The 21081-nt window shown below is 44.9% G+C and overlaps 1 protein-coding gene across 1 annotated transcript in view; it reads left to right on the top strand.

Annotated features, from left to right (window-relative positions):
- The window catches only part of col7a1 (collagen, type VII, alpha 1), a 58930-nt gene that overhangs the window by 6743 nt on the left and 31106 nt on the right, over positions 1 to 21081 (top strand). Inside the window, exons 2-51 of the mRNA XM_076742175.1 lie at positions 2402 to 2474; positions 2593 to 2773; positions 2883 to 3039; positions 3142 to 3235; positions 3339 to 3497; positions 3647 to 3804; positions 4163 to 4292; positions 4379 to 4498; positions 5588 to 5743; positions 6169 to 6288; positions 6401 to 6550; positions 8844 to 8960; positions 9262 to 9408; positions 9560 to 9685; positions 9804 to 9950; positions 10163 to 10285; positions 10385 to 10651; positions 10826 to 10969; positions 11061 to 11192; positions 11399 to 11545; positions 12064 to 12201; positions 12289 to 12438; positions 12525 to 12661; positions 12758 to 12884; positions 13017 to 13160; positions 13824 to 13993; positions 14199 to 14237; positions 14401 to 14427; positions 14520 to 14564; positions 14720 to 14839; positions 14923 to 14994; positions 15089 to 15124; positions 15199 to 15252; positions 15400 to 15474; positions 15583 to 15696; positions 17195 to 17221; positions 17321 to 17374; positions 17481 to 17552; positions 17634 to 17693; positions 18378 to 18413; positions 18493 to 18537; positions 19257 to 19292; positions 19402 to 19446; positions 19567 to 19602; positions 19744 to 19779; positions 19912 to 19944; positions 20042 to 20113; positions 20231 to 20290; positions 20486 to 20521; positions 20604 to 20684. Of these exons, the coding sequence (XP_076598290.1) occupies positions 2411 to 2474; positions 2593 to 2773; positions 2883 to 3039; positions 3142 to 3235; positions 3339 to 3497; positions 3647 to 3804; positions 4163 to 4292; positions 4379 to 4498; positions 5588 to 5743; positions 6169 to 6288; positions 6401 to 6550; positions 8844 to 8960; positions 9262 to 9408; positions 9560 to 9685; positions 9804 to 9950; positions 10163 to 10285; positions 10385 to 10651; positions 10826 to 10969; positions 11061 to 11192; positions 11399 to 11545; positions 12064 to 12201; positions 12289 to 12438; positions 12525 to 12661; positions 12758 to 12884; positions 13017 to 13160; positions 13824 to 13993; positions 14199 to 14237; positions 14401 to 14427; positions 14520 to 14564; positions 14720 to 14839; positions 14923 to 14994; positions 15089 to 15124; positions 15199 to 15252; positions 15400 to 15474; positions 15583 to 15696; positions 17195 to 17221; positions 17321 to 17374; positions 17481 to 17552; positions 17634 to 17693; positions 18378 to 18413; positions 18493 to 18537; positions 19257 to 19292; positions 19402 to 19446; positions 19567 to 19602; positions 19744 to 19779; positions 19912 to 19944; positions 20042 to 20113; positions 20231 to 20290; positions 20486 to 20521; positions 20604 to 20684 (5016 nt within the window). The 5' untranslated portion in view covers positions 2402 to 2410. The remainder of the gene's footprint in view (positions 1 to 2401; positions 2475 to 2592; positions 2774 to 2882; positions 3040 to 3141; positions 3236 to 3338; positions 3498 to 3646; positions 3805 to 4162; positions 4293 to 4378; positions 4499 to 5587; positions 5744 to 6168; positions 6289 to 6400; positions 6551 to 8843; positions 8961 to 9261; positions 9409 to 9559; positions 9686 to 9803; positions 9951 to 10162; positions 10286 to 10384; positions 10652 to 10825; positions 10970 to 11060; positions 11193 to 11398; positions 11546 to 12063; positions 12202 to 12288; positions 12439 to 12524; positions 12662 to 12757; positions 12885 to 13016; positions 13161 to 13823; positions 13994 to 14198; positions 14238 to 14400; positions 14428 to 14519; positions 14565 to 14719; positions 14840 to 14922; positions 14995 to 15088; positions 15125 to 15198; positions 15253 to 15399; positions 15475 to 15582; positions 15697 to 17194; positions 17222 to 17320; positions 17375 to 17480; positions 17553 to 17633; positions 17694 to 18377; positions 18414 to 18492; positions 18538 to 19256; positions 19293 to 19401; positions 19447 to 19566; positions 19603 to 19743; positions 19780 to 19911; positions 19945 to 20041; positions 20114 to 20230; positions 20291 to 20485; positions 20522 to 20603; positions 20685 to 21081) is intronic.

Genomic DNA, 21081 nt, shown 5'->3' with positions numbered 1-21081 from the left:
TTGGATCTTAAATAAACTGTTTCAGAAATATAGCTTTAGAAAAAAAAGTGGTTTTGTGGCACAACTTGCCCCCAGTGCGGGGTAGGTTGTGCCATTAGTCAGAATACACTGGGGTAAATTGTGCCATTGATAACTGAAGTAAAAAAGATCATTTTAATCTCACAAACGATAATGCTATATAAAAGCAAGACAATTTCAATACAAAAGTACTTGTTTAATGTTTATTTAAAGTTTTAACATCATCAAAGGCCAGTTTGCTTCAACAAGGCCTAGCACCACATGAACACATGCTCAGAACCAAATGAAAATTCCAAAATGGGCACCTAACTGCATCTGCATCTGAATATCTTCACAGATTCAGCCTACTACTGGACATTCCACTTGTCAATGCTGCAGGGGAATGTGAACTTGTGCTCCCTTCTGGCTGTACCACCAAGCTTTTGTGGTGTGGGTAGTTTCTTGAGCACATCACCTCTAGGGATGACTCCTTCATCATTCTCTCTAAATGTGAAGATGGGCTTTCCATCAAAAGACCTCTTACAACTTTGCTTCAGAAACTTTGCACTGATCTCGTCACCTTCAACATTCTCCACCAATCCAACATAGTTATAGGATTTGGATTTTTTACCTGCAAACTTCACAAAGACAAAGTCACCAGCAGACAGATCCTTGTCACCATCATCATCATCATCATCGTCATCAATAAAATACAATAAAGTAATATATAGTAAATAATCATAAGATGGGGGAAGTTGTGCCACTGGCACAACTTAACCCAGCTCCTTTGGCACAAATTACCCCAAGCCCACCATTTTGAAAAAAATGCATCCCCCAGCTGTTTTGAGCTAGCATCATGCTAACTGTATAGACTCATGATGTAGCTTACTAAAGCACTAAAACATGTGTGAACTGTTTTCAAAGTTTTCTATAATTGTTCAAACACAGCAATCAAAAAACCTTAGTCATAGAAATTTTACTTTGGAGGGCAAAAAAATGTTTTTTGAACTTAAATGTGCTTACCTCTCAAGTCATGTGTCTCCCTTCTTTGCAGGATGAGCGAAATGGATGCCTCTTCAAAAATATGTGGTCACATGACCAACTTCTTCTATGGTTTTCTAAATAACAGGGGTGGCACTACTTGCCCCTTGGCACAAATTACCCCACTCTCCCCTACAGCATGAAAACAGCAAGCAAGAAAAGTACAGTTCATAAAATGGAACCAGATGCTCAACAATAAAAGCAATATAACAAACAAAACTGAATTTAAAAGGCAAATAAAACCAATTAGAATTGCAAGCAACAACTTTATAAAAACACCAGCCTAGACCAGTAGGTTTTGAAAACCATCTCATATGGGAAAGAGCCAAAATGGAAGATGTGCAAGACAAATAACATAGTTTTTAGTGTTATTTCTGCACATATGGCAGCATAGTAGATGAGAGACTTTATGATTGAATGGTGTGTCATAGAAATACTGGGAGTAATATTAAGAAGTCAAAAACTTGAAATGTGTTGGTGGTCATTTGGATGGAATAGCACTGACCAGCACCTATTACAGCTGAACAGGCTGATGTGGTGGCTTGTGCAGCAGCACCAGTGCACACACAGCACAGTGCAGTAGATAACAGTGGCAGAGGTACTGTGTGATTAGGTGACACACACATTCATAGTCCTGCCGTAAGATGTACTACAAGTTCCATTTGTGATCATTAAGCCAGTTTAGCAATTATTCATGCAGAGTGCTACTGCAGTGCTAACGCTCAGTGAACCTGAAACTGCAACATGCAAACAGAACCTAAGCAGACTTGTGAAGCTTGACTGTTGTAATAAAAGAGACTTCACCTGGTAGCCAGGCAGACTTTCAGAAGAAGAAAACATGTTCAAAGGGATGAGGCTGGCAGGCAGAATATCAAAAGATGCTAGGTGGGTCGGAACAGGTACAGGCAGGAACAATGGCTGTAACTCTAAGGCAGCATAGACGATCTGACAAATAACAGGGCTGAACTACCCTCAACATATACCGAGGAACAAATGACTAATAGGATGCAGATGAACAGGAAAGTGACAAGATCAGGCAATGAGCAGAAACAGGAAATTCGATGGGGATGAATAGTAAGTAGCTGCGGGATGGCAGCATTTCATCTAATAGGAGATGTTTACAACTCAGAGAAAAATATGACCAGGGGACACAAGCAAAGGAGGAGGAAGGAGCAGGAGTAGTCCTAACAAAAACAAGGCCCTTCAAAGCCTGCAAGCATGCACGCTGAAAATGTTGTTTTTTAATTAGCAGCTAATGGATGGAGCACAGTATCACAATTTTGGTTCGACTGTTTTGTTTTTCTAGTGAGTTGTAATTGTTTCAGACATAAAAAAATGATGGATTTGTCCTCTTTGTGCTCAGGTTGTGAAGATGTGGAGCTGGGTTTTCACTGTGACTGTCCTCCTGTCCTTCGTGAAACAGGCTGAAGCTCAGGGTATGAATAACTCCCATTTCTCCTCCTAGCTACCACATGAGCCCTCCTCATGTGTTTGCATGTCAGTTTATGTACAAAAAGGACGTCTTTATGTGTTCTCCATCACTTGTATTTGCAGGCAGGTGTAATAATGTACAAGCAGCAGATATTGTTTTCCTGGTTGATGGGTCCTCCAGCATCGGCCGACAGAACTTCCTGCAGGTGAAGGGCTTTATGGCTGGAATCGTCAAGCCATTTGCCGGCTCTGTCAGCGAGTCAGGGATACGCTTTGGGGCCATACAGTACAGTGACACCTCCAGGTGACTGACAGGATTAATGTTTCCCTCATAACAGCCCTGTGCACGCAGTGACAAAGGATCTTAATGTAGGTGCAGAATAATGCGTTAACGCACGTTTGTCTCCCCCCAGAGTTGAATTTACATTTACTAACTACCTGAACGGCACCGAGCTGGTCAACGCTGTACAGAATCTCAACTATAAGGGTGGAAACACACGCACAGGCGCTGGTCTCAAATTTGTCGCTGATAACTTCTTCAATCCTGCGTCCAGTCGGAATGTCCCAAAGGTCTGAGGAGCAGCCACTCGGCCATGTTTCACGATTATTAAACTGCATACTGATCATAGCACTTCCTATGATACAATTCTGTGGGTCCCTCTTATCTCTCAGATCACCATCCTGATCACAGACGGGAAGTCTCAGGACAGTGTGCAGGAACCAGCACAGAAGCTGCGCAGTCAAGGAGTGCACGTGTTTGCGGTCGGTAGGTGTCTCACCTGCAGTTTCTCCTCTCTTACTCAGAGTAGTTTACTTATGAGCCACTGTGATTTCTTTTTTACTCTGCCAACTTTTTTGTGGTTGTTCAGGTATAAAGAGTGCAGACAGGAATGAATTGGCTCAGATCTCCTCCCAGCCCAGCAGTGATTTCACCTCCTTTGTTGGGGATTTCAAATTGCTGAACACACTTCTTCCTCTTGTGAGCCCCAGAGTGTGTTCCAAGGCAGGAGGAGTCTATGCCAGCGATGGTATGTGGGTTAATTGAAATAGCATAACATCAATTTACTAAAATACACACACATTGTGTCCGGCTGTTTTCCCAGGCGTTATTGTCAGACTGTAAACCTGCATTTAATGCTGTGTCTCATCCTGCTCCCACCCTCTCTTCTCCTCTCAGAGGCATTTTCTGGTCCGTCCAACATTCAGTTCACAGGCCAGACGTCCGATTCCCTCAGGTTTCGCTGGAATCAGGCCGGGGGCCCCGTGAATGGCTATGTGGTGCAGTATGTGCCGCTCTCCGGTTTGGGTCAGCCTATCACAGCAGAGCTGCGTCAGGTGAGTCCAGGTGTTGGAGAATTTTCCTGACACATGGGTGATAAACATTGTTATGACCTAGATTGAAGTTGCAAATTGCAGTTTTAGGAACCAAAGTCAACAATGTTTGCCAGAGCAACATGTGCCTTCAGGTTGAGTATAAATCTGTCTAATAGGTGGATCCTCTTCATGTAGATGCTGTAGAAATTAAAGTTTGGCAGAGCAGAGAGTGAAATTCCCTTCTGTGTATCCTGGCAGACATGATGAAAACAGGAGAATGGCATAGCTCCAGCATCTATCATTATCGCTATCATTCATGTTGCCAAAACTTGTTTTAGGCTTGACTGTTTACAAAGATGACCTCATCTCTCCCCTGCAGGAGACCGTCCCTGCCAGTCTGAGGACCTTCACAGCACGAGAGCTGCGATCAGGAACCGACTACCTGGTGACAGTCATCGCTCAGTACCCCAACAGCGTGGGAGACTCTGTTTCTGCCAAGCAACGAACCAGTGAGCAAAAAGAAAGATCGATAATACAACATCTCTCAACTTTAATTTATCACTCACACACTTGTCTTTTTGCTCTCCTCATACAGGGTCTTTGCCAGGGGTCTCCAGTCTACGTCTCATCCAGGCAGGCTTCTTCTCTCTGTCTTTGGGCTGGGACCAGCCTTCATCTCCTGTCCAGGGCTACAGGCTCACCTATGGACCACGAGGTCCGGCACACACACACACACACACACACACACACACACACACACACACACACACACACACACACACACATACACCTCTGTGTCTGTTTGCTGTCTATCTGTCTTTCTCTTTCTGTCTGACCTGTCCATTTGTGTTTCAGTAACACTTACTGACTTCGTGACACCTGCAGTTTATTTGTGACGTCTCCTCTTTTGTACTCAAAAACACTGACTCTAAGTGCTTCTGTTGTCAGCGCTGACAGAATCATCGTCTTGGCCGACTGAGGGATTATAGTGAAAATGAAGGAGGAAAAGACGCTGCAGTTGTCAATTACAGTTAACCTGTTTGTGGCAAGTTTGAAACATGTCGAGAATGTACAACAGTCAAGTCTGAGTGTGAGGACATGAGCTTCTCTGACACCTTGCCTCCCTTAGGCGCTGGCTGTCAGTAAGGATTTTTATTGGCCATCATTACCTGAAATATCAAATACATTTTTATCATCCTGAAATTAGACAGGGAAAACCTTTACTTATGTCACAGATCGTCAGTAATTTTGTCCTTGCATTTCTGGAGACAGGGTGTGGCGCGGATCATAACAGTGTCAAGTTGTCTGGGTGCTTATACCATGATTCAGGAGAGAAAAGTGGCCCCTGAGGGCTGATATAAACAGTTTCTCCCTCCGAATATGTGGCAGGAGTGCCAGTCTCACATGGAGCTCCTCTCCTGACTGCTTAGGCTGGCATGAGTGTGAGAGTATTTAAATGAGGTCGGTGTGTATCCTGCGATGAGGTGCGATGTTTCGACCTGTTCCTGTGTTAGCCCGTTCTAGCAAGTGTGCATGCAAGCACATACAGGACAAGCACACAACACAGACACACACACACACACACAAATTGTGCACTCCCTCCGAATAACATCGGCTGGCTGCCGTACAGAGTTAAACTCAGTGAAACACACAAGGACACATCCCATATTTGCACCTTGCTGTCGGCTAATTTGTCTGAAGACATACCGTACATTATCATTTTGATTGCTATTGGTGCACTAATTGGCCTCCTGCATGGCCTCCCTCTCTGTGTGCCCTGTCTGCTGTGTGGTTGGAAGAGCAGGACAGCCAGCGGCTCAGCTGTTGGAGCAGTCTCTGGCAGCAGACGCCACATCAATCACCCTGGAGTCCCTGCAGCCCGACACGGAGTACGTCATCAGCCTCTACCCGCTGTTCCCCCGAAACTCTGCATCTCCGTCCATCCTCAACGCACGGACATGTGAGTCCGCCCTGTGGCCCATTATTAACCCCTTTTGTTCTGTTCCATGATGATGATGATAAATGCCAGTAATTCGAGTAGTCACAGTCAGTAGGCACAATATACAACCCTGATTGCAAAAACGCTCACCACTTTGTCAACACATGACAGAATAAAGGGGCTCAGCAACACTTCGTAAAACTGTTGTCAATAAACAGTTCATTTGCAGATGATTGCCTTCTGCTTTTCATTACGTTTTACACAACTTTTTAGGAATCAGGTTTGTAATAAAGTTGTACGTCTCATCATGACGTTATATTAAAACAAGTGTTGGATGGCAGTATATGTACAGTAGTATAGTACAGTGATACTATCTCCTTGTGGTTTGTAATGGGTTGCAAAAGTATCAATCAATGTGTCTGTCTTCATGTTTTTGCATGTGTCAGTGCGCCTCGAGGCGGTGCAGCAGTTATCAGTGGAGACGGAGTCAGAGGGCAGTGTGCGTGTGCGGTGGAGAGGCGTCAGTGGAGCGCGGGCTTACCGTCTGGTCTGGGGACCATTTACAGGTCAGGATGAAGCGATGATCTCGCATTTCTGTCAGCCAGCCAGTTTGTTTGTTGTTTTTTTTTTTAACAAATTTCCACATGCTCGTTCTGTTTCTGTTTTCTGTTCACACAGGCCGAAATGTGGAGAGTGTGGAGGTCGCTGGTGACAGCGAGTTCCACACTTTGTCCCGCCTGCAGCCTGACACCGAGTACATCGTCACCATCATCCCTCTGTATGAGGGCAACACTGAGGGCCCAGTAGCGACAGCCAGGTTCAAGATAGGTAGGTGTGGTTCCAGCGGTTCATCGCGTCACCAAACATCTCCGTCTGCTCTCTGTGAATGTTCCTCTGTGTTCATTATACCCTCTCCAAACTCACAGTTACACACACAGTGACAACAGTTAATTGCCACAATGCACTAAATTGCATTCTATTTTGTGTCCCTTCGTTTCTTAGATCAGTAATTGTCGCAAAAGATTGCTTTTTGAATAGGTGGTGGCCAGCGGTTGTGTCCGGCCGAGCACAGAGACAGGAAGCAGAGATAGAGAAGATGGCCTACAATCTGCCCCGTTGTTTGTCCTTCCTCTGAAAACCTACACGTGTTACTGTTTAGTTGTGTTTAAGGAAAATTTCTAGCACACCTACACACTCATTATACACGCACGCCATCTGGCTCTCGTGAGTAATACCCATATGGTGTCGCTTCAGTCGGACCAGTGTTATTTGAATGAAGGCTGAGTCACTGCGCTGAACAGACGGCTGGCAGAAACGGAGGACTGAAAACCTTCGTGTGGCCTAATTCTGCTGTCAGAGGAGTGAAATGCGTACAGGTCTCTACATACTGTACACCACAGTAACTTAAACTTCAGCTCAGATTGTTTGTTCCTGTTTAAACCAGTAGATCAACCGTTTGTTGTGTCTGTGGTTTGTGATGAGACATCTGTCCCCTCTCATTATGAAAAAATGTTGAGTTTGTTTTTGTTGTAAACGAGGACCACATTGAGTCCTCACATTTATTGAAGAATATGTCGTTAATATATTCTTCAATACTGTTCAGCTTTTTAACATGAAGATGATGCTCAGCATGAAGGCCTAAACAATATAATAAAGACTGCGTGACCTTTAAAGTTCAGGTTTTTAATGCAGTTTGGTTGTGCTTGGTTGGTTGTCCTCTCCCTCATTCCCAACCACTTCAATAACTTTGTACAACATTCAGTCAAGTAAAATAATGCGTTACGCAGTAAAACTTAGTCAGTGTATAGTCTGACCCTCTTGCCTAACAGGGACATCTGTGTGTGCCTGTTACCCATTCACTGCTCTGAAGACTTTGTTCTTTGGCCCGCTGACACTTTTTTGTTGATTTACGCTCACTGCCATCGAGACTTGTGGCCACATACAGTCAGAGAGAAAGCGTTTCTCCGTGGGACTGACCTGTGTGGTAGCTTTCTGCTCTTTGTCTCAGAGAGCGTTTCTTTGGACCGGGTCCACCACACCAGCAGCCTGAGGGCCGAGGTGTTCCAGTTCATGAGAAATGAAAAACTCCATAATTTATTGAGCCGTCAGTGATAGAATATTGGCTCCTTCTCAAAACGGTAGATTTTGTATCGTTTCACAACAGATTCCTGAACCCGAGAGACCACCAAAGATCTGGCATGAATATGTGCAGCGTGTGTATGTGGAGATGTGAAAATGTGGCATGTGGCTGCTGAATATTGGAGTTTTCGTGGTGGCACATTCATGAAGCCTTGGTTTAGTTGTTGTGTTGTTTTGCTCTGGGGCCTGTGAGATACTCAGGTATGCCAAACAGACAAGCTCACGTACTTTAAGTCTGCACACCCCATTGAATCCCACTACACTTTGCATAATGAGAGTCGGAGCAATTATTTTCCCATCAGTCTTGTAATTGTCTGAATCATAATGTCTTTCCACAAATAAATCAGTTCTTCACATGCACTGTTTTTCAGGTTGGTTTAAGATGAGTTCATACTCACATTTCAGCCACATCAGCTCTGATTAACGGATCAGCAGTGCACTTCTCTATTCAAAGGATAGTTTCACATTTTTTCTACTACAGTACTCTAGCTATTGAGTCATTTGTCATTTCAGTCATTCCTCTAGTCCATACTGGCCACAAAGAGAGCTGATACTATAATTGTGTGTATAAATACTGGGTTTTGACTGTTTTTGTTTTTACAAAACTGTTTTTGTTGTTGGTTAAGTTACTACAAGGTTTCAGCAGCCTCAGTCTGTCACATCAAGTGGGTGTCTTTCTAAGTTATGGACTTTTTGATGCCTGCTTTGTGTTACTATCCCTCTGCTGTGAGGCACAGTCAGACTGTTTTATGCTATAAAGGATATAACTTTGAAAGAACATACCCTCTTGATTCAGGCAGCTGATACCTCATAGAAGCATCAGCTGAACTTCAGAATGCAGTTTTGCACTGAAGCAGCCAATAAAACACACTGAATAAAACCTGTCCTTTAACATTTTTCATTGACGCATTGATGGAAATCGAGCTTTGCTTCTGACATATTACATAATTACAGTCATATTATTAATGTGTGTTTCCCTCAGAGCGTCAGGAGCAGCAGATCCTCAGAGCAGCTACCACCGGCCCCTCCTCTATTCGCCTCACCTGGAGAATCATTCAGTCCTCTCGAGGGTACCGCCTGGAGTGGAGGGAGGGGGAAGGTCAGAGAACATTCACTTGTCCATGTGCGCTCATTTCGCACTAAGAACATGGACGAGTTCTGATGAAGAGCACAAGAAATGATTATGATATGTAATGATATGGGCTGCTCTGATTTGAAGTGATCTTGCTTGTGTTACAGTAATGGGATGTGTAGTGTGTCAGGATGATTTACATGATTTTACAGACATACAGCCTCACAATGTATTCAATGCCAACTCCACTTTTAAGTTTCAAGGTAGTAGGAGGTATATGCTAACAGTCAAGGTATAGTGAACATAAATCTGCTCTTCTCGTCCCCAGGAGGCCGCATCCAGAGCCTGTCCTTTCCTACAAGCACTGCCAGCTACGAGCTAACAGGCCTTCAGCCCAACACAGAATATATCATCACCCTGTACACCCTATTCGAAGGCCGTGAGGAGGCCACACCTGTGTCCACTGCATCCAGAGGTCAGTCACTCAGCCAGGTGGCACTACACTCTGAATTCGGATTGATTTATTCTGGGTCATAAATGTGCTGGGGTTGAATCTCTGAATATATTTTCATGTTGACATCACTGTTAAAAGGTTTCATGCGTATCCTAATCGTCTGGTGTTGCAGAGGAGCAGCCTGTGGGGAGAGTGTCCAACCTGAGAGTTGTGGAGTCTCTGGGCAGTACTGTCAGACTGGGCTGGACGGGTGTAGCCGGGGCCACGCAGTACCGCATCATTATCCTGAACTCAGAAGGCACACTCCCTGATTTTATTCAGTATTTCATTGTGGATTGTGGGTTATTTTACTGTTCAGGTATGAGTGAAAACGTGCTTGTGAAAGTGGTGTCTGTGTGAATTTCCTGTCATCTCAGCGGGAACAGAGGAAATCCGGGTCGTCCCTGGAAACCAGACGACCCTTGACCTCAGGGACCTGACAGTGGGAGTGTCCTACGGTGTCAGTGTGACAGCGCTGGTGGGAGAAAATGAAGGAGACCCAGTTACTGTCTACATCAAACCAGGTGGGCAGAGCAGTGACTGTGATCCTTTTAAATGCCGTTCACAGATACTGTGTATGAGCATGTCATGTGTGCAGTGTCAGTGCTGACATACCTTGGTTGGACTTCTTGGTGTTCACCCTTTTCATTGTCCCTCTTGTTGCCATATGAATCATTCTTGCTTTCTTTTCACATTGATTTTTGCCACATGAGAGCCTGTCTGCCCTTCATTTCAGAGCAAGGCATTGGCAGCGTGACTAACTTCAGGGTTACAAACGCAAACAGTCGGAGAATCCGAATCGCCTGGGTGGGTGTTACTGGGGCTACGGGGTACAGGGTTACTTGGAGACAAGGCAGCAGTAAGTGTTACGTGTTTGTGAGATTCGCATTTTGACTTTGTTTTGACTTTGTCAGTTTTTGTTTGCAGGATGTTATATTCCCTCATGTCTTTCTTGCAGGTGCGGAGCAGTCCCGTCTTCTTGGGGCGGAGGCCACGACCTTCACCATAGACGGCCTGCAGCCAGATGAGGCGCTGGTAATTGGTGTTGCAGCTGTGGTCGATCAGCGCGTTGGAGAGGTGGTCACACTGTCCTCTCGCACTAATCCCCACGGGGGATCGGTGTCTGGCTTTCGCATCGTCGATGTCACGTCTCAGAGGATTCGCATTACGTGGTTACCATCCAGCAGGGCTACTGGCTACAAGATAACGTGGCGCAGTGACGATGGTGAGTAATGTTTAGAGTCAATCCTCGGTATTTTACAGACATAAGGTACATCCAAATGCATAACAGGGCAGTATGATGAGTAGTGAGTGAGCCATCTATCTGTGACTCCTATGCTCACATCCGTAGTGGCAGAAGACACAGTGCTTTATTTCATTCATGTTTTTCTTGGTGCAGGAACTGAAACAACACGTAATGTGCCTGCTGACGTGTCTTCGTACACCATTGATGGACTTAAGTCAGATTCATCCTACAGAGTGTCAGTCTCTTCACTGGTTGGCTCTCGAGAGGGAAGTCCTTCCACCCTGGTTATCAGAACAGGTACCTTTGTTGCTGTTGTCCTGCATGTCGTTTGGGGGAGATTTGGCTGAAGAAGGACAGGAAACTGATTGTGTCCTGTCCTAACCTTCAGAGTCAGATCAGTCTGTTGTCGGGACGGTGACGTCACTGCAAGTCCAGGAGACCCGTGGGGAGGTTGTCCGCGTCACTTGGGTTGGTGTGCAGGGAGCGACGGCTTATCGTGTGTCTTGGAGGAGATTGGATGGTAGATCTGTTGCTGGTCCTTTCTGCAGTAGTTTCATACATCTCACATCTAAGAGCAATAATGAGAGCTCCTTTCAAAGCCTCAAGTTACCCTAAAAATGTGCATGCAGTGTTCAAGTTATAATAAGCTTCCTCTCCTGTGATGGATGTTATATGGCAGTCGGTCTGGGTTGCACTATTCACTGTTGCACCTCTGTGCTGCTGTAGGCGGTGAAGAGAGGAGTCAGCTGGTGGGGGGAGATGTGACCGCTGTGGATTTAGACCGGTTGGACCCCGGCGCCCAGTATGAGGTGCAGGTCATGGCTTTAGTGCAAAACAGAGAGGGAACCCCTGTGTCTGTCAGAGTCACCACGCGTGAGTCCTGTCTTCCTGTTTTCAGACATTATTTCAAAGTTTCCACAAGTTTCTTTTATAACCCTCGAAGGTATGTAGATTGACAAAGTCTATGATAGACTTAAGGCCTCAAACGTCCTCTTAAAGAATGGACAGATTTAACAGTACTTTATGTTTAGAATTAAAATGTACACTGCAAAACCTCAGCTCAGTGTATCTTGTCAAGAAAAAAAACAAGCGCATATTGCCTTGACTTAAAATATTTCATGTGACTCAGATTTCACTTTTTGCAGTGTAGATTTCACTTTTTGCAGTGTAGTTCACTAATGCTGAATACAGTAAAATAAACTGCATTGTACGTTGTGGGCCTCAATAATATCTTGTGTAAAGTCTTACTTTAAAACACACCAGTAAAGCCTTGAAAGTCACTGGAAAGCCTTTGAACTCGATGCTGATGAAGTTATGGGAATACTCTCTTTCTAGTGTGTAATAGTTTCATTTTGAACCACATACAAAATCTGATTTTTCTGTGTATGTAGCTGGTGTCTACACCCCCCCTCCCTCACTACCTGCCACAATTTTACGAGTGGCGGAGGTTACCCAGAGTTCTGTGCAGCTTGGCTGGAATCCACTACCAGGTGCCACAGGATACATTCTGCGCTGGCGAGATGAGTCAGGTGAAACATATCATTATACTCGTTATAAGTTTTCTTCTTATGTGCCTGTTCGACAGTCCCGCCATTTGAACCGCTCATGTTTCTCAGATGCTGGTCGAGGCTTGTCTGTCACGCTCCCTGCTGCGTCCACCTCTTACCAGGTGACCGGGCTGCGTCTGGGCCGTCTATATCGCTTTACCGTGCAGCCCACCTTTGCGAGTGGATTGGGCGCAGAGAGCTCTGTAGATGAACATACTGGTAACGCACCACCACTGTCGTATACTTGCCATACCTACAGTATATACACCTTTTGATACCTTACCCCTACAAACTTCTCTCCGCAGTGTGTGTGGGCGGGCGTCTGGATGTGGTGTTTCTGGTGCCAGCATCTACTGATCGCGTCAACCTCGCAAGACCTCTGCGGCAGCTCCTCACTCGTACAGCAGAGTCACTCAAAACCATCGGAGCCCGCGACTCGCAGGTACTGCTCTTGAAGAATAAGTCTGAAAACAGGGCGTTGAGGGGTACATTTTAACCGTGTGCTGCCAACAGTTTGATCATTTTCTGCCTGTTTCAGATGGGAGTTGTAGTGTACGGTTACAGACCCAAAATATGGTTCCTGCTTAATCGCCATGGTAGATCAGACACACTTCTTCAAGAGATCCAGTCCACCCCCTTTGATGAGAGCCCAGGGAATAACATCGGTCAGTTTTATTCTCTGGGATAGATGTCATTCCTGGTGTTGTCCTTTCCTGTACTCACTGAGTTTCTGTTCTGCAGCTGTTCAGCATATGTGTGTGTGCCTGTGTGTCTCTGTTGTCTGTCTCCCTCTGCAGGTGAGGCTGTGACATTCACCAGGCAGTACCTCCTGGCCCAGACAGCTGGACGGAGACCGACGGTCCCCGGTGCTGTTGTCATCATTGCTGACAAAAAATCAGCCGACAACCTGACCCTCGCAGCCAGCGGCCTCAGAGCAACAGGTGTGCAGAGCAGAACAAGAAGCAGTCACGTTTTAGCCACAGAAGTCTTTCTAAAAAAACACTTTCATAAAAGAATGCTGAACTGAAAATTGTCTCAAGTCACGCGGCTCTGTGACAGATGCCTCAGATTTGGAGCCTAAAGACAGCCAGGGTGTCAGACGTCACGTAGCTAAGGAACCAAACACACCAATTTATAAGAGAGTTATACATAAAATACATCATCATTCTGATACACCCACCTGTAGGCAACCCTATACTGTCATCATTATTGTTATTATGATTATTATGTCTTCCTCTTTTTTTCTTGCTCTTCCTTCATGTCCTTCCTTCTTCCTTCCTCCTCCTTGTTCTTCTTCCTTCTCTTTCCTTCTTCTCCCTCCTCTTCTTCTTCTTCCTCCTCTCCTTCTGCTTATTCTTCTTACATGTATGGTTGAATTACTCCCATATGACTGCTTACATTGTGCAGTGTACAGAAGCTAGTTGAGCAGGTACACTCGAGCTGTAGGTGAGCAGCATAGAGATGGGGTCGATTTTGATCTGCACATAGTAACTGAAAGCAAAGGTGTAGAGTTACATCTAAGCCAGTTCATGCAAAAATTATAAATACAAATCCAAAAATCTTCCCCAGAGACAAATATGTTGGTGTGTCTGTGTGTCTGCCAGGTGTGACAGTGTTAGCAGTGGGCATGGACCAGGCAGACACTGAGGAGCTCCGCCGGGCGGTGACGGATGGCAGCACCCAGAACATCCTGTATACCCGTGATGCAGCACAGCTGGACTCTGTACATACTGATCTGGCAAACTTGCTCTGTGGTATTGCCAGAATATCAGAGGTAAGAATGACAAAGACCTTAGACGTATTTTCCCCTTCTTGTGTTAATACAATACTGTGACTCCCTGTTCAGCAATTTGACAAACAGATTTTAACTATCATGCTAACAGTAAAACAATGGGGCTATTGGAATTAATGTACTAAAGGAGGATGTAAGACGAACAGCTCTTATCTCAGCCTGATGTTTCCGTCCATGTTTTGTTCAGGGAGGTCCAGGTCCAGACCGGTGTTTTCAGTGCCCAAAGGTAAATTAAACTCTAATTGTTTTAAAGACTTGGTCCAGCTTTGATGAGCATAATGTAGATTTGATAGCTGACAGAAACATCCATCACCTTTTATTCCTGCTCTTCTCGTGCCTTCTCCCGGTACTGAATGATCTCTAAGTTTAAACTTTCCCATTTCCTTTAGGGTGAGAAGGGAGATCGTGGAGAGACGGTACAGTGCACAAAGTTGCTCAAATGTTTTACCGCTCTTGTTTAATTTGTATTTTCGGCTGTTATGGTGGCATTCTTTGTTTGACTCCACAGGGCGACAGAGGCAGAGATGGTGCAGAAGGACGCAAGGGAGAGCCTGTGAGTCATCCGCTAACATTCATCTATACTGCAACACACTGATTTCGCAAAATGAAATGGATTGTACATACTAATGGTGTGTGTGTGTGTGTGTGTGTGTGTGTGTGTGTGTGTGTGTGTGTGCGTGCGTGCATGCGTGTGTGTGTGTGATGTAGGGTCGTGATGGTTTGCCTGGGAGGGAGGGCCCCAGAGGACCTGAAGGTCGCCCAGGTCCACCAGGCCAAAGTATCCCTGTTGACCCCTCAGGGCGGGTGAAAGGAGAAAAGGGGGAGAGAGTGAGTTCATCTAAGGTCAGACCAAAACTATACAAACATGCCTAATTAGGACCGAAGTAACAAGCGGTTTGTTTTCTGTTCAGGGTTTTCCCGGCATTGATGGAAATCCAGGATTGCCAGGACGACCAGGTTCCCCCGGAAGTGCAGGGGTCCCAGTGAGTAGAGGAAGCACCACCCACAGACCTGTTGGATGTGTTCATGTTTCCATATTAAAACAGAGGTAACAAAATGATGGTTCTGTGTCTGCAGGGGTCACAGGGCCTACCTGGCATCAGAGGAGACCCAGTGAGTAACCGTCCTTCTCCTGACCTGTGGAATATGAAGTTAAGTGCCTCCTAAATGGTTTGCTGTTGTTTTAGGGTGAACAAGGTGTAACGGGCCAACAAGGACCGAAGGGCAACAAAGGTGAAAGGGTGAGCTGAGCGGTCATTTCTAACCTTTTCCTCACCCACCTCCCAGGTGTTTACAGTTTCTTTGTGCCAGTTTGAAAGAGAGAGCAAGAGGTGTGTGTGTGTGTGTGTCCGTGTGTGTGAGTTCACGGTGCTTTGCTGATGCTTCAGGGTGAACCAGGCTCAACGGTGTCTGGAGGGGGTCTTCCAGGGAGGAAAGGAGAGCCAGGTATCCCAGGAATACCGGTAAGAAACAAAACGTCTAAAGCTGAATGTTCTTAAACAGTGACTGAGTTGTTTTGGAGGTCCTAAGTCTATCCTGTGTACAAACCAGTGTTTGTGTTGTGGACTAAGGGTACTCCAGGTCGGCCAGGCAGCGACGGGGCCAAAGGTGCACCTGGAATTCCAGGGACACCAGGTCAAGATGGTCGCCCAGGTATACCAGGAACGCCTGGACTCTCCATCAAGGTTAGCCTCCTCCTGCTGCCTCTCTCCATGTCATAGAGAAGAGAGAGAATAGAGAATCAGAGGGACAATCCCCTTTATTTGTCACACAGATACATGCCTATATCATGCCCACACACGCCATGCACTGGTGAAATGTGACTTCCGCCTTTAACCCATCCTGGTCGTCCTTCCTCCGCGGCAGACCAGGAGACCAATTTAAGCCCTATTTACACTGGACTGGAATCACATGAGGACCAGGGGACCTCATGCCTACAGTGCGAATAGGAACTGTAGTATCAGCTGAATACTTGACTGAAAGTAACACAGAGCATTTGCTCACACCTTAACTGAGGTTAAGTGATCCACTCGATTTGCAGATGTTCTGCAAGCGACAAATCAAAACTCACGATCAGAACACAAGCTGTCTTTGAAACATCTTTCATTTCTTTCATTTCACTCTGGTGTTTTGGAGTGACATCTGGAGCAGCTGACCTGGTAAACACCAGTGTGCTGTGGTCAGTTCTCTAGTGTAATGATACTTCATAGAAATGACATTATTGAAATAGTTTCTCACCATTTGGTGCTAAAAACAAGCAAACTTGCTTTGGCAGCTTAAATGTTCAGCTTGTTTTGCTGAACAGCTCACAGACATTTATAAGAAAACAGTTTATGGTCTCAAAGACGTCGAAAATTCTGTTGGTTGTTTGAAACTCAGCCGATGCTTTAAAAATCATTTTGCCATCTATGATTTTATTGTGTAACTTGGTGTCAGATTATTGTCGTAACAGATGCAATGTTGAATATCTGATAAAAGCACAGAATTTCTTAATGTATTCTCTCATTTAGATTTCCATATAATATCTTTATAAAAGCAGCCTCAGTTCTCTCAAGGCGTTTTTTAGGAGGTGTAAATGAATCCTAACTCGAGTCTTTTCGCTTGCACCACTGCTCTAAGAGGAAACTGTTATTGTCACACTAATGCACATGGTGGCAGCATTGAGCCACTTAAATATCTTCCTCAGTGGAGGCTCCAGCATGTACTGTGTGTGAGATTTCAGAGGCATTTTTAGTTACACAACATGATTATAAATGTATGATTTTAATTGGACATTTTTTTTTCAAGAGATGTTAAATATTGTGCATCCAAAAAACAGTTTTGATGTCTGATAGTTGAAACAGATGCTGATGGTATTTCGACTACATATCTGTGAAGACTCACACTATTTAGAATTGTTGATTATCAGTCTGAACAAATTAGCTTTACAGCAGATTTTAATTCCTGTGATGAAACAGCGGCCTCCTGTGAATTGAAAAGAATGACCAATCACGTATTTCTCTTATTACACTCACTTTTCCTTCTGGTCGTGTGTTGTCATCAGTTTTCCTTAACGTTGGGATTCTGTACAGAGCTGTGGGTTGTTTATGTGTGTAGATTATTGCGTAGATTATCAAAGAGGAACTTTCCCTAACGACAATGTTCATCATCCTCTCCTCTCTTTGTTTCTGGCTCTTTCTGCAGGGAGAGAAGGGCAGCTCAGGAGAGAGGGTGAGTCACATCATCGCCAGCTTGTCCTCTCACTGCAGAAATGTCCCGAGGAGCACGCGAGCATAATGATTCTCAGCTCTTATCTCTCTTTGCTGACAGGGACCTCCAGGAGTCGGCAGCGGGGTGGCAGTGAAGGGCGAGAAGGGCTCCCCAGTAAGCGCTGTCAATCACTGGCAATGTGCTGACATGTTTGGTTTGCAGATGAACTCTCTGTGGGGGGATGTATTTTTGCGTTTACTCATTGCATTTCTATTATCAGGGTGCTACAGGACTTCCAGGGCCTCTGGGCCCTAGAGGGCCAACAGGACCACAGGGTAGCAAAGGAGACAAGGTAGCTGCAGATTGATTCCGTGTGTGAGTGGTTGAGCATGTGACGTGTTTATCTCAGAAAAATGATTTTCATGTTTTTCAGGGCGACGGTGCTGATGGGCCTCCTGGACCTCCAGGCAGGCAAGGAGAGCCTGGGGACAGGGTGGGTTGATGTCATGATGATAAGTCACACCATCACAATTTCAAAATGTTCTGATCTGCATCTGGATCTGCGTCACACAGAAATGGAGCTGCGACCTGAGACTTATGTTGTAGTCACTGAATTCATCATGATGCTGTAGCGCCACCTATAGACAAAATACTATCACATTTTGCAGGATCTCACAAAGCTGCTTTGTGAATATGCCGTTACAATATGTTTGCAATCGAACGATGAATTAAGAACGATAGTAATTGCCGTTACATTCAGTAAATGTACATAAAATGTTAGAATATATGTCATAATAATTGTTTAGATCTTTCCATATCTGAAGCTTTGTAGTTCACCACAAGCTCATTGGTTCTGCTGATACTGAGCTTCAGGTGATTGTTGTTGCTCCATGTGATGAAGCTCTCTATTTCAATCACACATGTCAATATAGTGATATCTTCCATTTCACCCAAAATCCACTGAATACTTTTTATTAAATCCCTTCAAAGTCTTCACTACTGTCTGGACAGACATGGATGTAAATGCAGCTCGACTGGTTTGTGGAGGCAAACATCCCTCAGGCAATAATTTTAGTTATTTATGACTATTTTACGATCAGGGTTGTAAATAAACAGGACTAAAACAAAAAAAACCCTTAATACAATTATGTTCAAGCATTTCTCTCATGTCTTTCAGGGTCCCCGCGGGCCTCCAGGAGAAATTGGTAGCAAGGTAAGATAAAGTAAGGAATATCACTTGCGCAGTAAAGTGTAGGTGGAGGAATGACTTCGCTCTCTGTCTGTTCTGATAGGGCGACCGAGGACAGGCAGGTGAGCCGGGATCACAGGGAGACCGGGTGAGTTACATGATATGAGCGTAAATCAGTCGAGCATGTGCACATCTGTGTGGTGTAAGTGTGAGTTTTTAATAGTCTAAATCACTGCGGTCCATATGCACAGGTAGATTTCACTGTAAATTTGACCACAGAGAGGAGCATGTGCCCTTTAAAAAAAAAAAAAAAATCCAAATTAGATAATATTAACAATGTTGCAGAGCCAGATGTGCATCTCATCAAGCCTGCATAGAGCTAAAAAGTTTGTTAAAAAATGTTGGTTAGAAAAGGATGAAGAAGGTTTTTCTTCAGTCAAACAAAAATATGCTGCATGGAAGTTGTTTTTACCTGAACTCAAAGGCAGTTTTAATGTTGATTCCAAGGTCTTACTGTCCCAATTTCCTTTTTGTTTCATTGATCAGATGGATATCTGTCTCTGCAAAACAATTAGCAGACAGCTGTGGGAATGGCTGATAAATTCAGCCTCTTTTGCATCAGAAAATTATTTTTACATTACATGGAGATGCCTTGAATTTCCACACATGCAGTAAAAGGTTATTTGCAGATAAGAAGCTAAAACTAACTACCCAAAGCAACTGCAGCATATTTACATTATTACCATTTTAACATTACACCACGTACGGTGTGTTCACCGAGATCATGTCTGCACATGCATGTGTTGATAAAGGCTGATTCTTTACCCAGAAAACAATCAGTGAATCTGGACATGTGTCTCTTTACAGGGAGAGAGAGGGCCGGTTGGTGAAACTGGAGAGAGAGTGAGTTCAGCAGTGCTGGATTGGCTTTTAATTGAAATGAATTCAACTCCTGATGCCTTCTCCTTTTTGTGGGATTTTGTGCTGTTGTCTGAATAATGTTGTCTCTCAGGGGGACTCAGGGAAGCCAGGCCTGCCAGGGACACCGGGTTTGAGAGTGAGTGACAGGCTGCCGTGTAGTATTGGCTAATGACATCAGTGTGCCTTTTTGCCGCATGGTCTGACTGTTACAAATTCACAGTGAGTCTCCTGAATGAGTCTTTGCATTTGTCATCAGGGTTTACCGGGGCCCAGTGGACCAGCAGGAGAAAAGGTGAGACTGATTCAATTAGGTGTGATCATATGAGAAGCAGCAGGTCAATGGGAACGTGATTCCATCGCAGAACGTTTCATAATCTGATGTAATGAATTTCCAAGCAAAGATGAAAGAACATGTCAACCTGTCTGTTCCCAGGGAAACGAGGGGGCACGAGGGGAGCCCGGCAGGAGTGTGAGTTATCAGATATGAAAAAATAAATCATGACATATAATAATTTATCTTTCCTTTCATTTTGGAAAATCACTTAATCCCCGTGACAGCCTTTGTCTGTGATGATGAGTCTTTGCTGTATTATTCATGCAGGTTCAGGGTTTGCCAGGGAAGAAAGGGGAACAGGTGAGCTATCACGTTGTGTCCTCGTCAAGTTTACGTTTTAACACAATGCGCTGTTCACTCACATCATCCTTCACTCTCCTTTTCTGTTGTCCCACAGGGAGAGCAAGGCCTGACTGGTCCTGAGGGCGCGAAGGGAGCAAGAGGAGAACCAGGACTGAGAGGAGAGAAAGTGAGCAATCGGGGGAATGATGATGCTCTAGACGGTATCACCTTGTTTGCATGTGAGGTGGACTTACAATCTGGCCTCTATCCTAAATGACATTTCCTTTTCTTGTCATTTTGCAAGGGGTCTCCAGGGTCAGGAGGGTCAGGTGTTCTTGGGGCTAAAGGAGAGCCGGGAGAGCGAGTGAGTTCGTGCCAGAGTCATCACGGCGCTTCTTCATCAGAACAACAAATGACACAATCATAACGTTTACAGCTGCTGTGATATACGTTCCTGCCGATAGCATCCATTATTCATGAAACGTTCCCCTGTGCCGGCCGTCAGTGTAAGTCGTGCCCCTAAAATGGAGAATGCATAAAACATGTGCTCTTCCCTCAGGGACTTCCTGGTATCAGTGGAAGGCCGGGTGCCAAGGTGAGAGGCCTGCTACATTCTGCTTTTCTGTTTCTCTGTTTGTTTGTTTGTTGCTTGAACTGGTCTTGTGTCTGTCCTTCAGGGAAACCCAGGTGAACCAGGAGACAGGGGCGAGGATGGGCGGCCAGGAATCCCAGGAAAGCCCGGTCTTGCAGGGAAAGAGGTCAGAGAGGTGTATGGGATCCAGCTGCATGTTGTTACTGTGAAAAATAACACAGTTCACTCTCCAGCAGAACCTTCTCTCCTCACCTTCATGGTTCACTTGTTTGCTTTCTGTACATTCAGCAGTAAGAAGGCTGATTGTTAAATGTTATTATTTAGCAACTTGAAGCTGAATGTTAGTGTGATGGTATGAGCTTTAGAGCTGCATTAAGTATTGTTTAATTGATGAGTAAATCGAGAGAAAATGAGGAGGCAGCTATTTTGATAATTTACTAATTGCTGTGTTCCAGCTCTTCTTTGGACTGGGGTTGCACGATATATCATCAGGCTGATAAAGTACCAGCTGATAATAATAAAGTCAGTAATGTCAGTTCTATTAGGTCAGAGCTATGGAATAT

Source organism: Chaetodon auriga, chromosome 2, assembly GCF_051107435.1.
Source record: "Chaetodon auriga isolate fChaAug3 chromosome 2, fChaAug3.hap1, whole genome shotgun sequence".
NCBI lineage: Eukaryota > Metazoa > Chordata > Actinopteri > Chaetodontiformes > Chaetodontidae > Chaetodon > Chaetodon auriga.
Note: the sequence above shows the minus strand (reverse complement) of the source record. Positions and strands in the feature narration are given on the sequence as shown.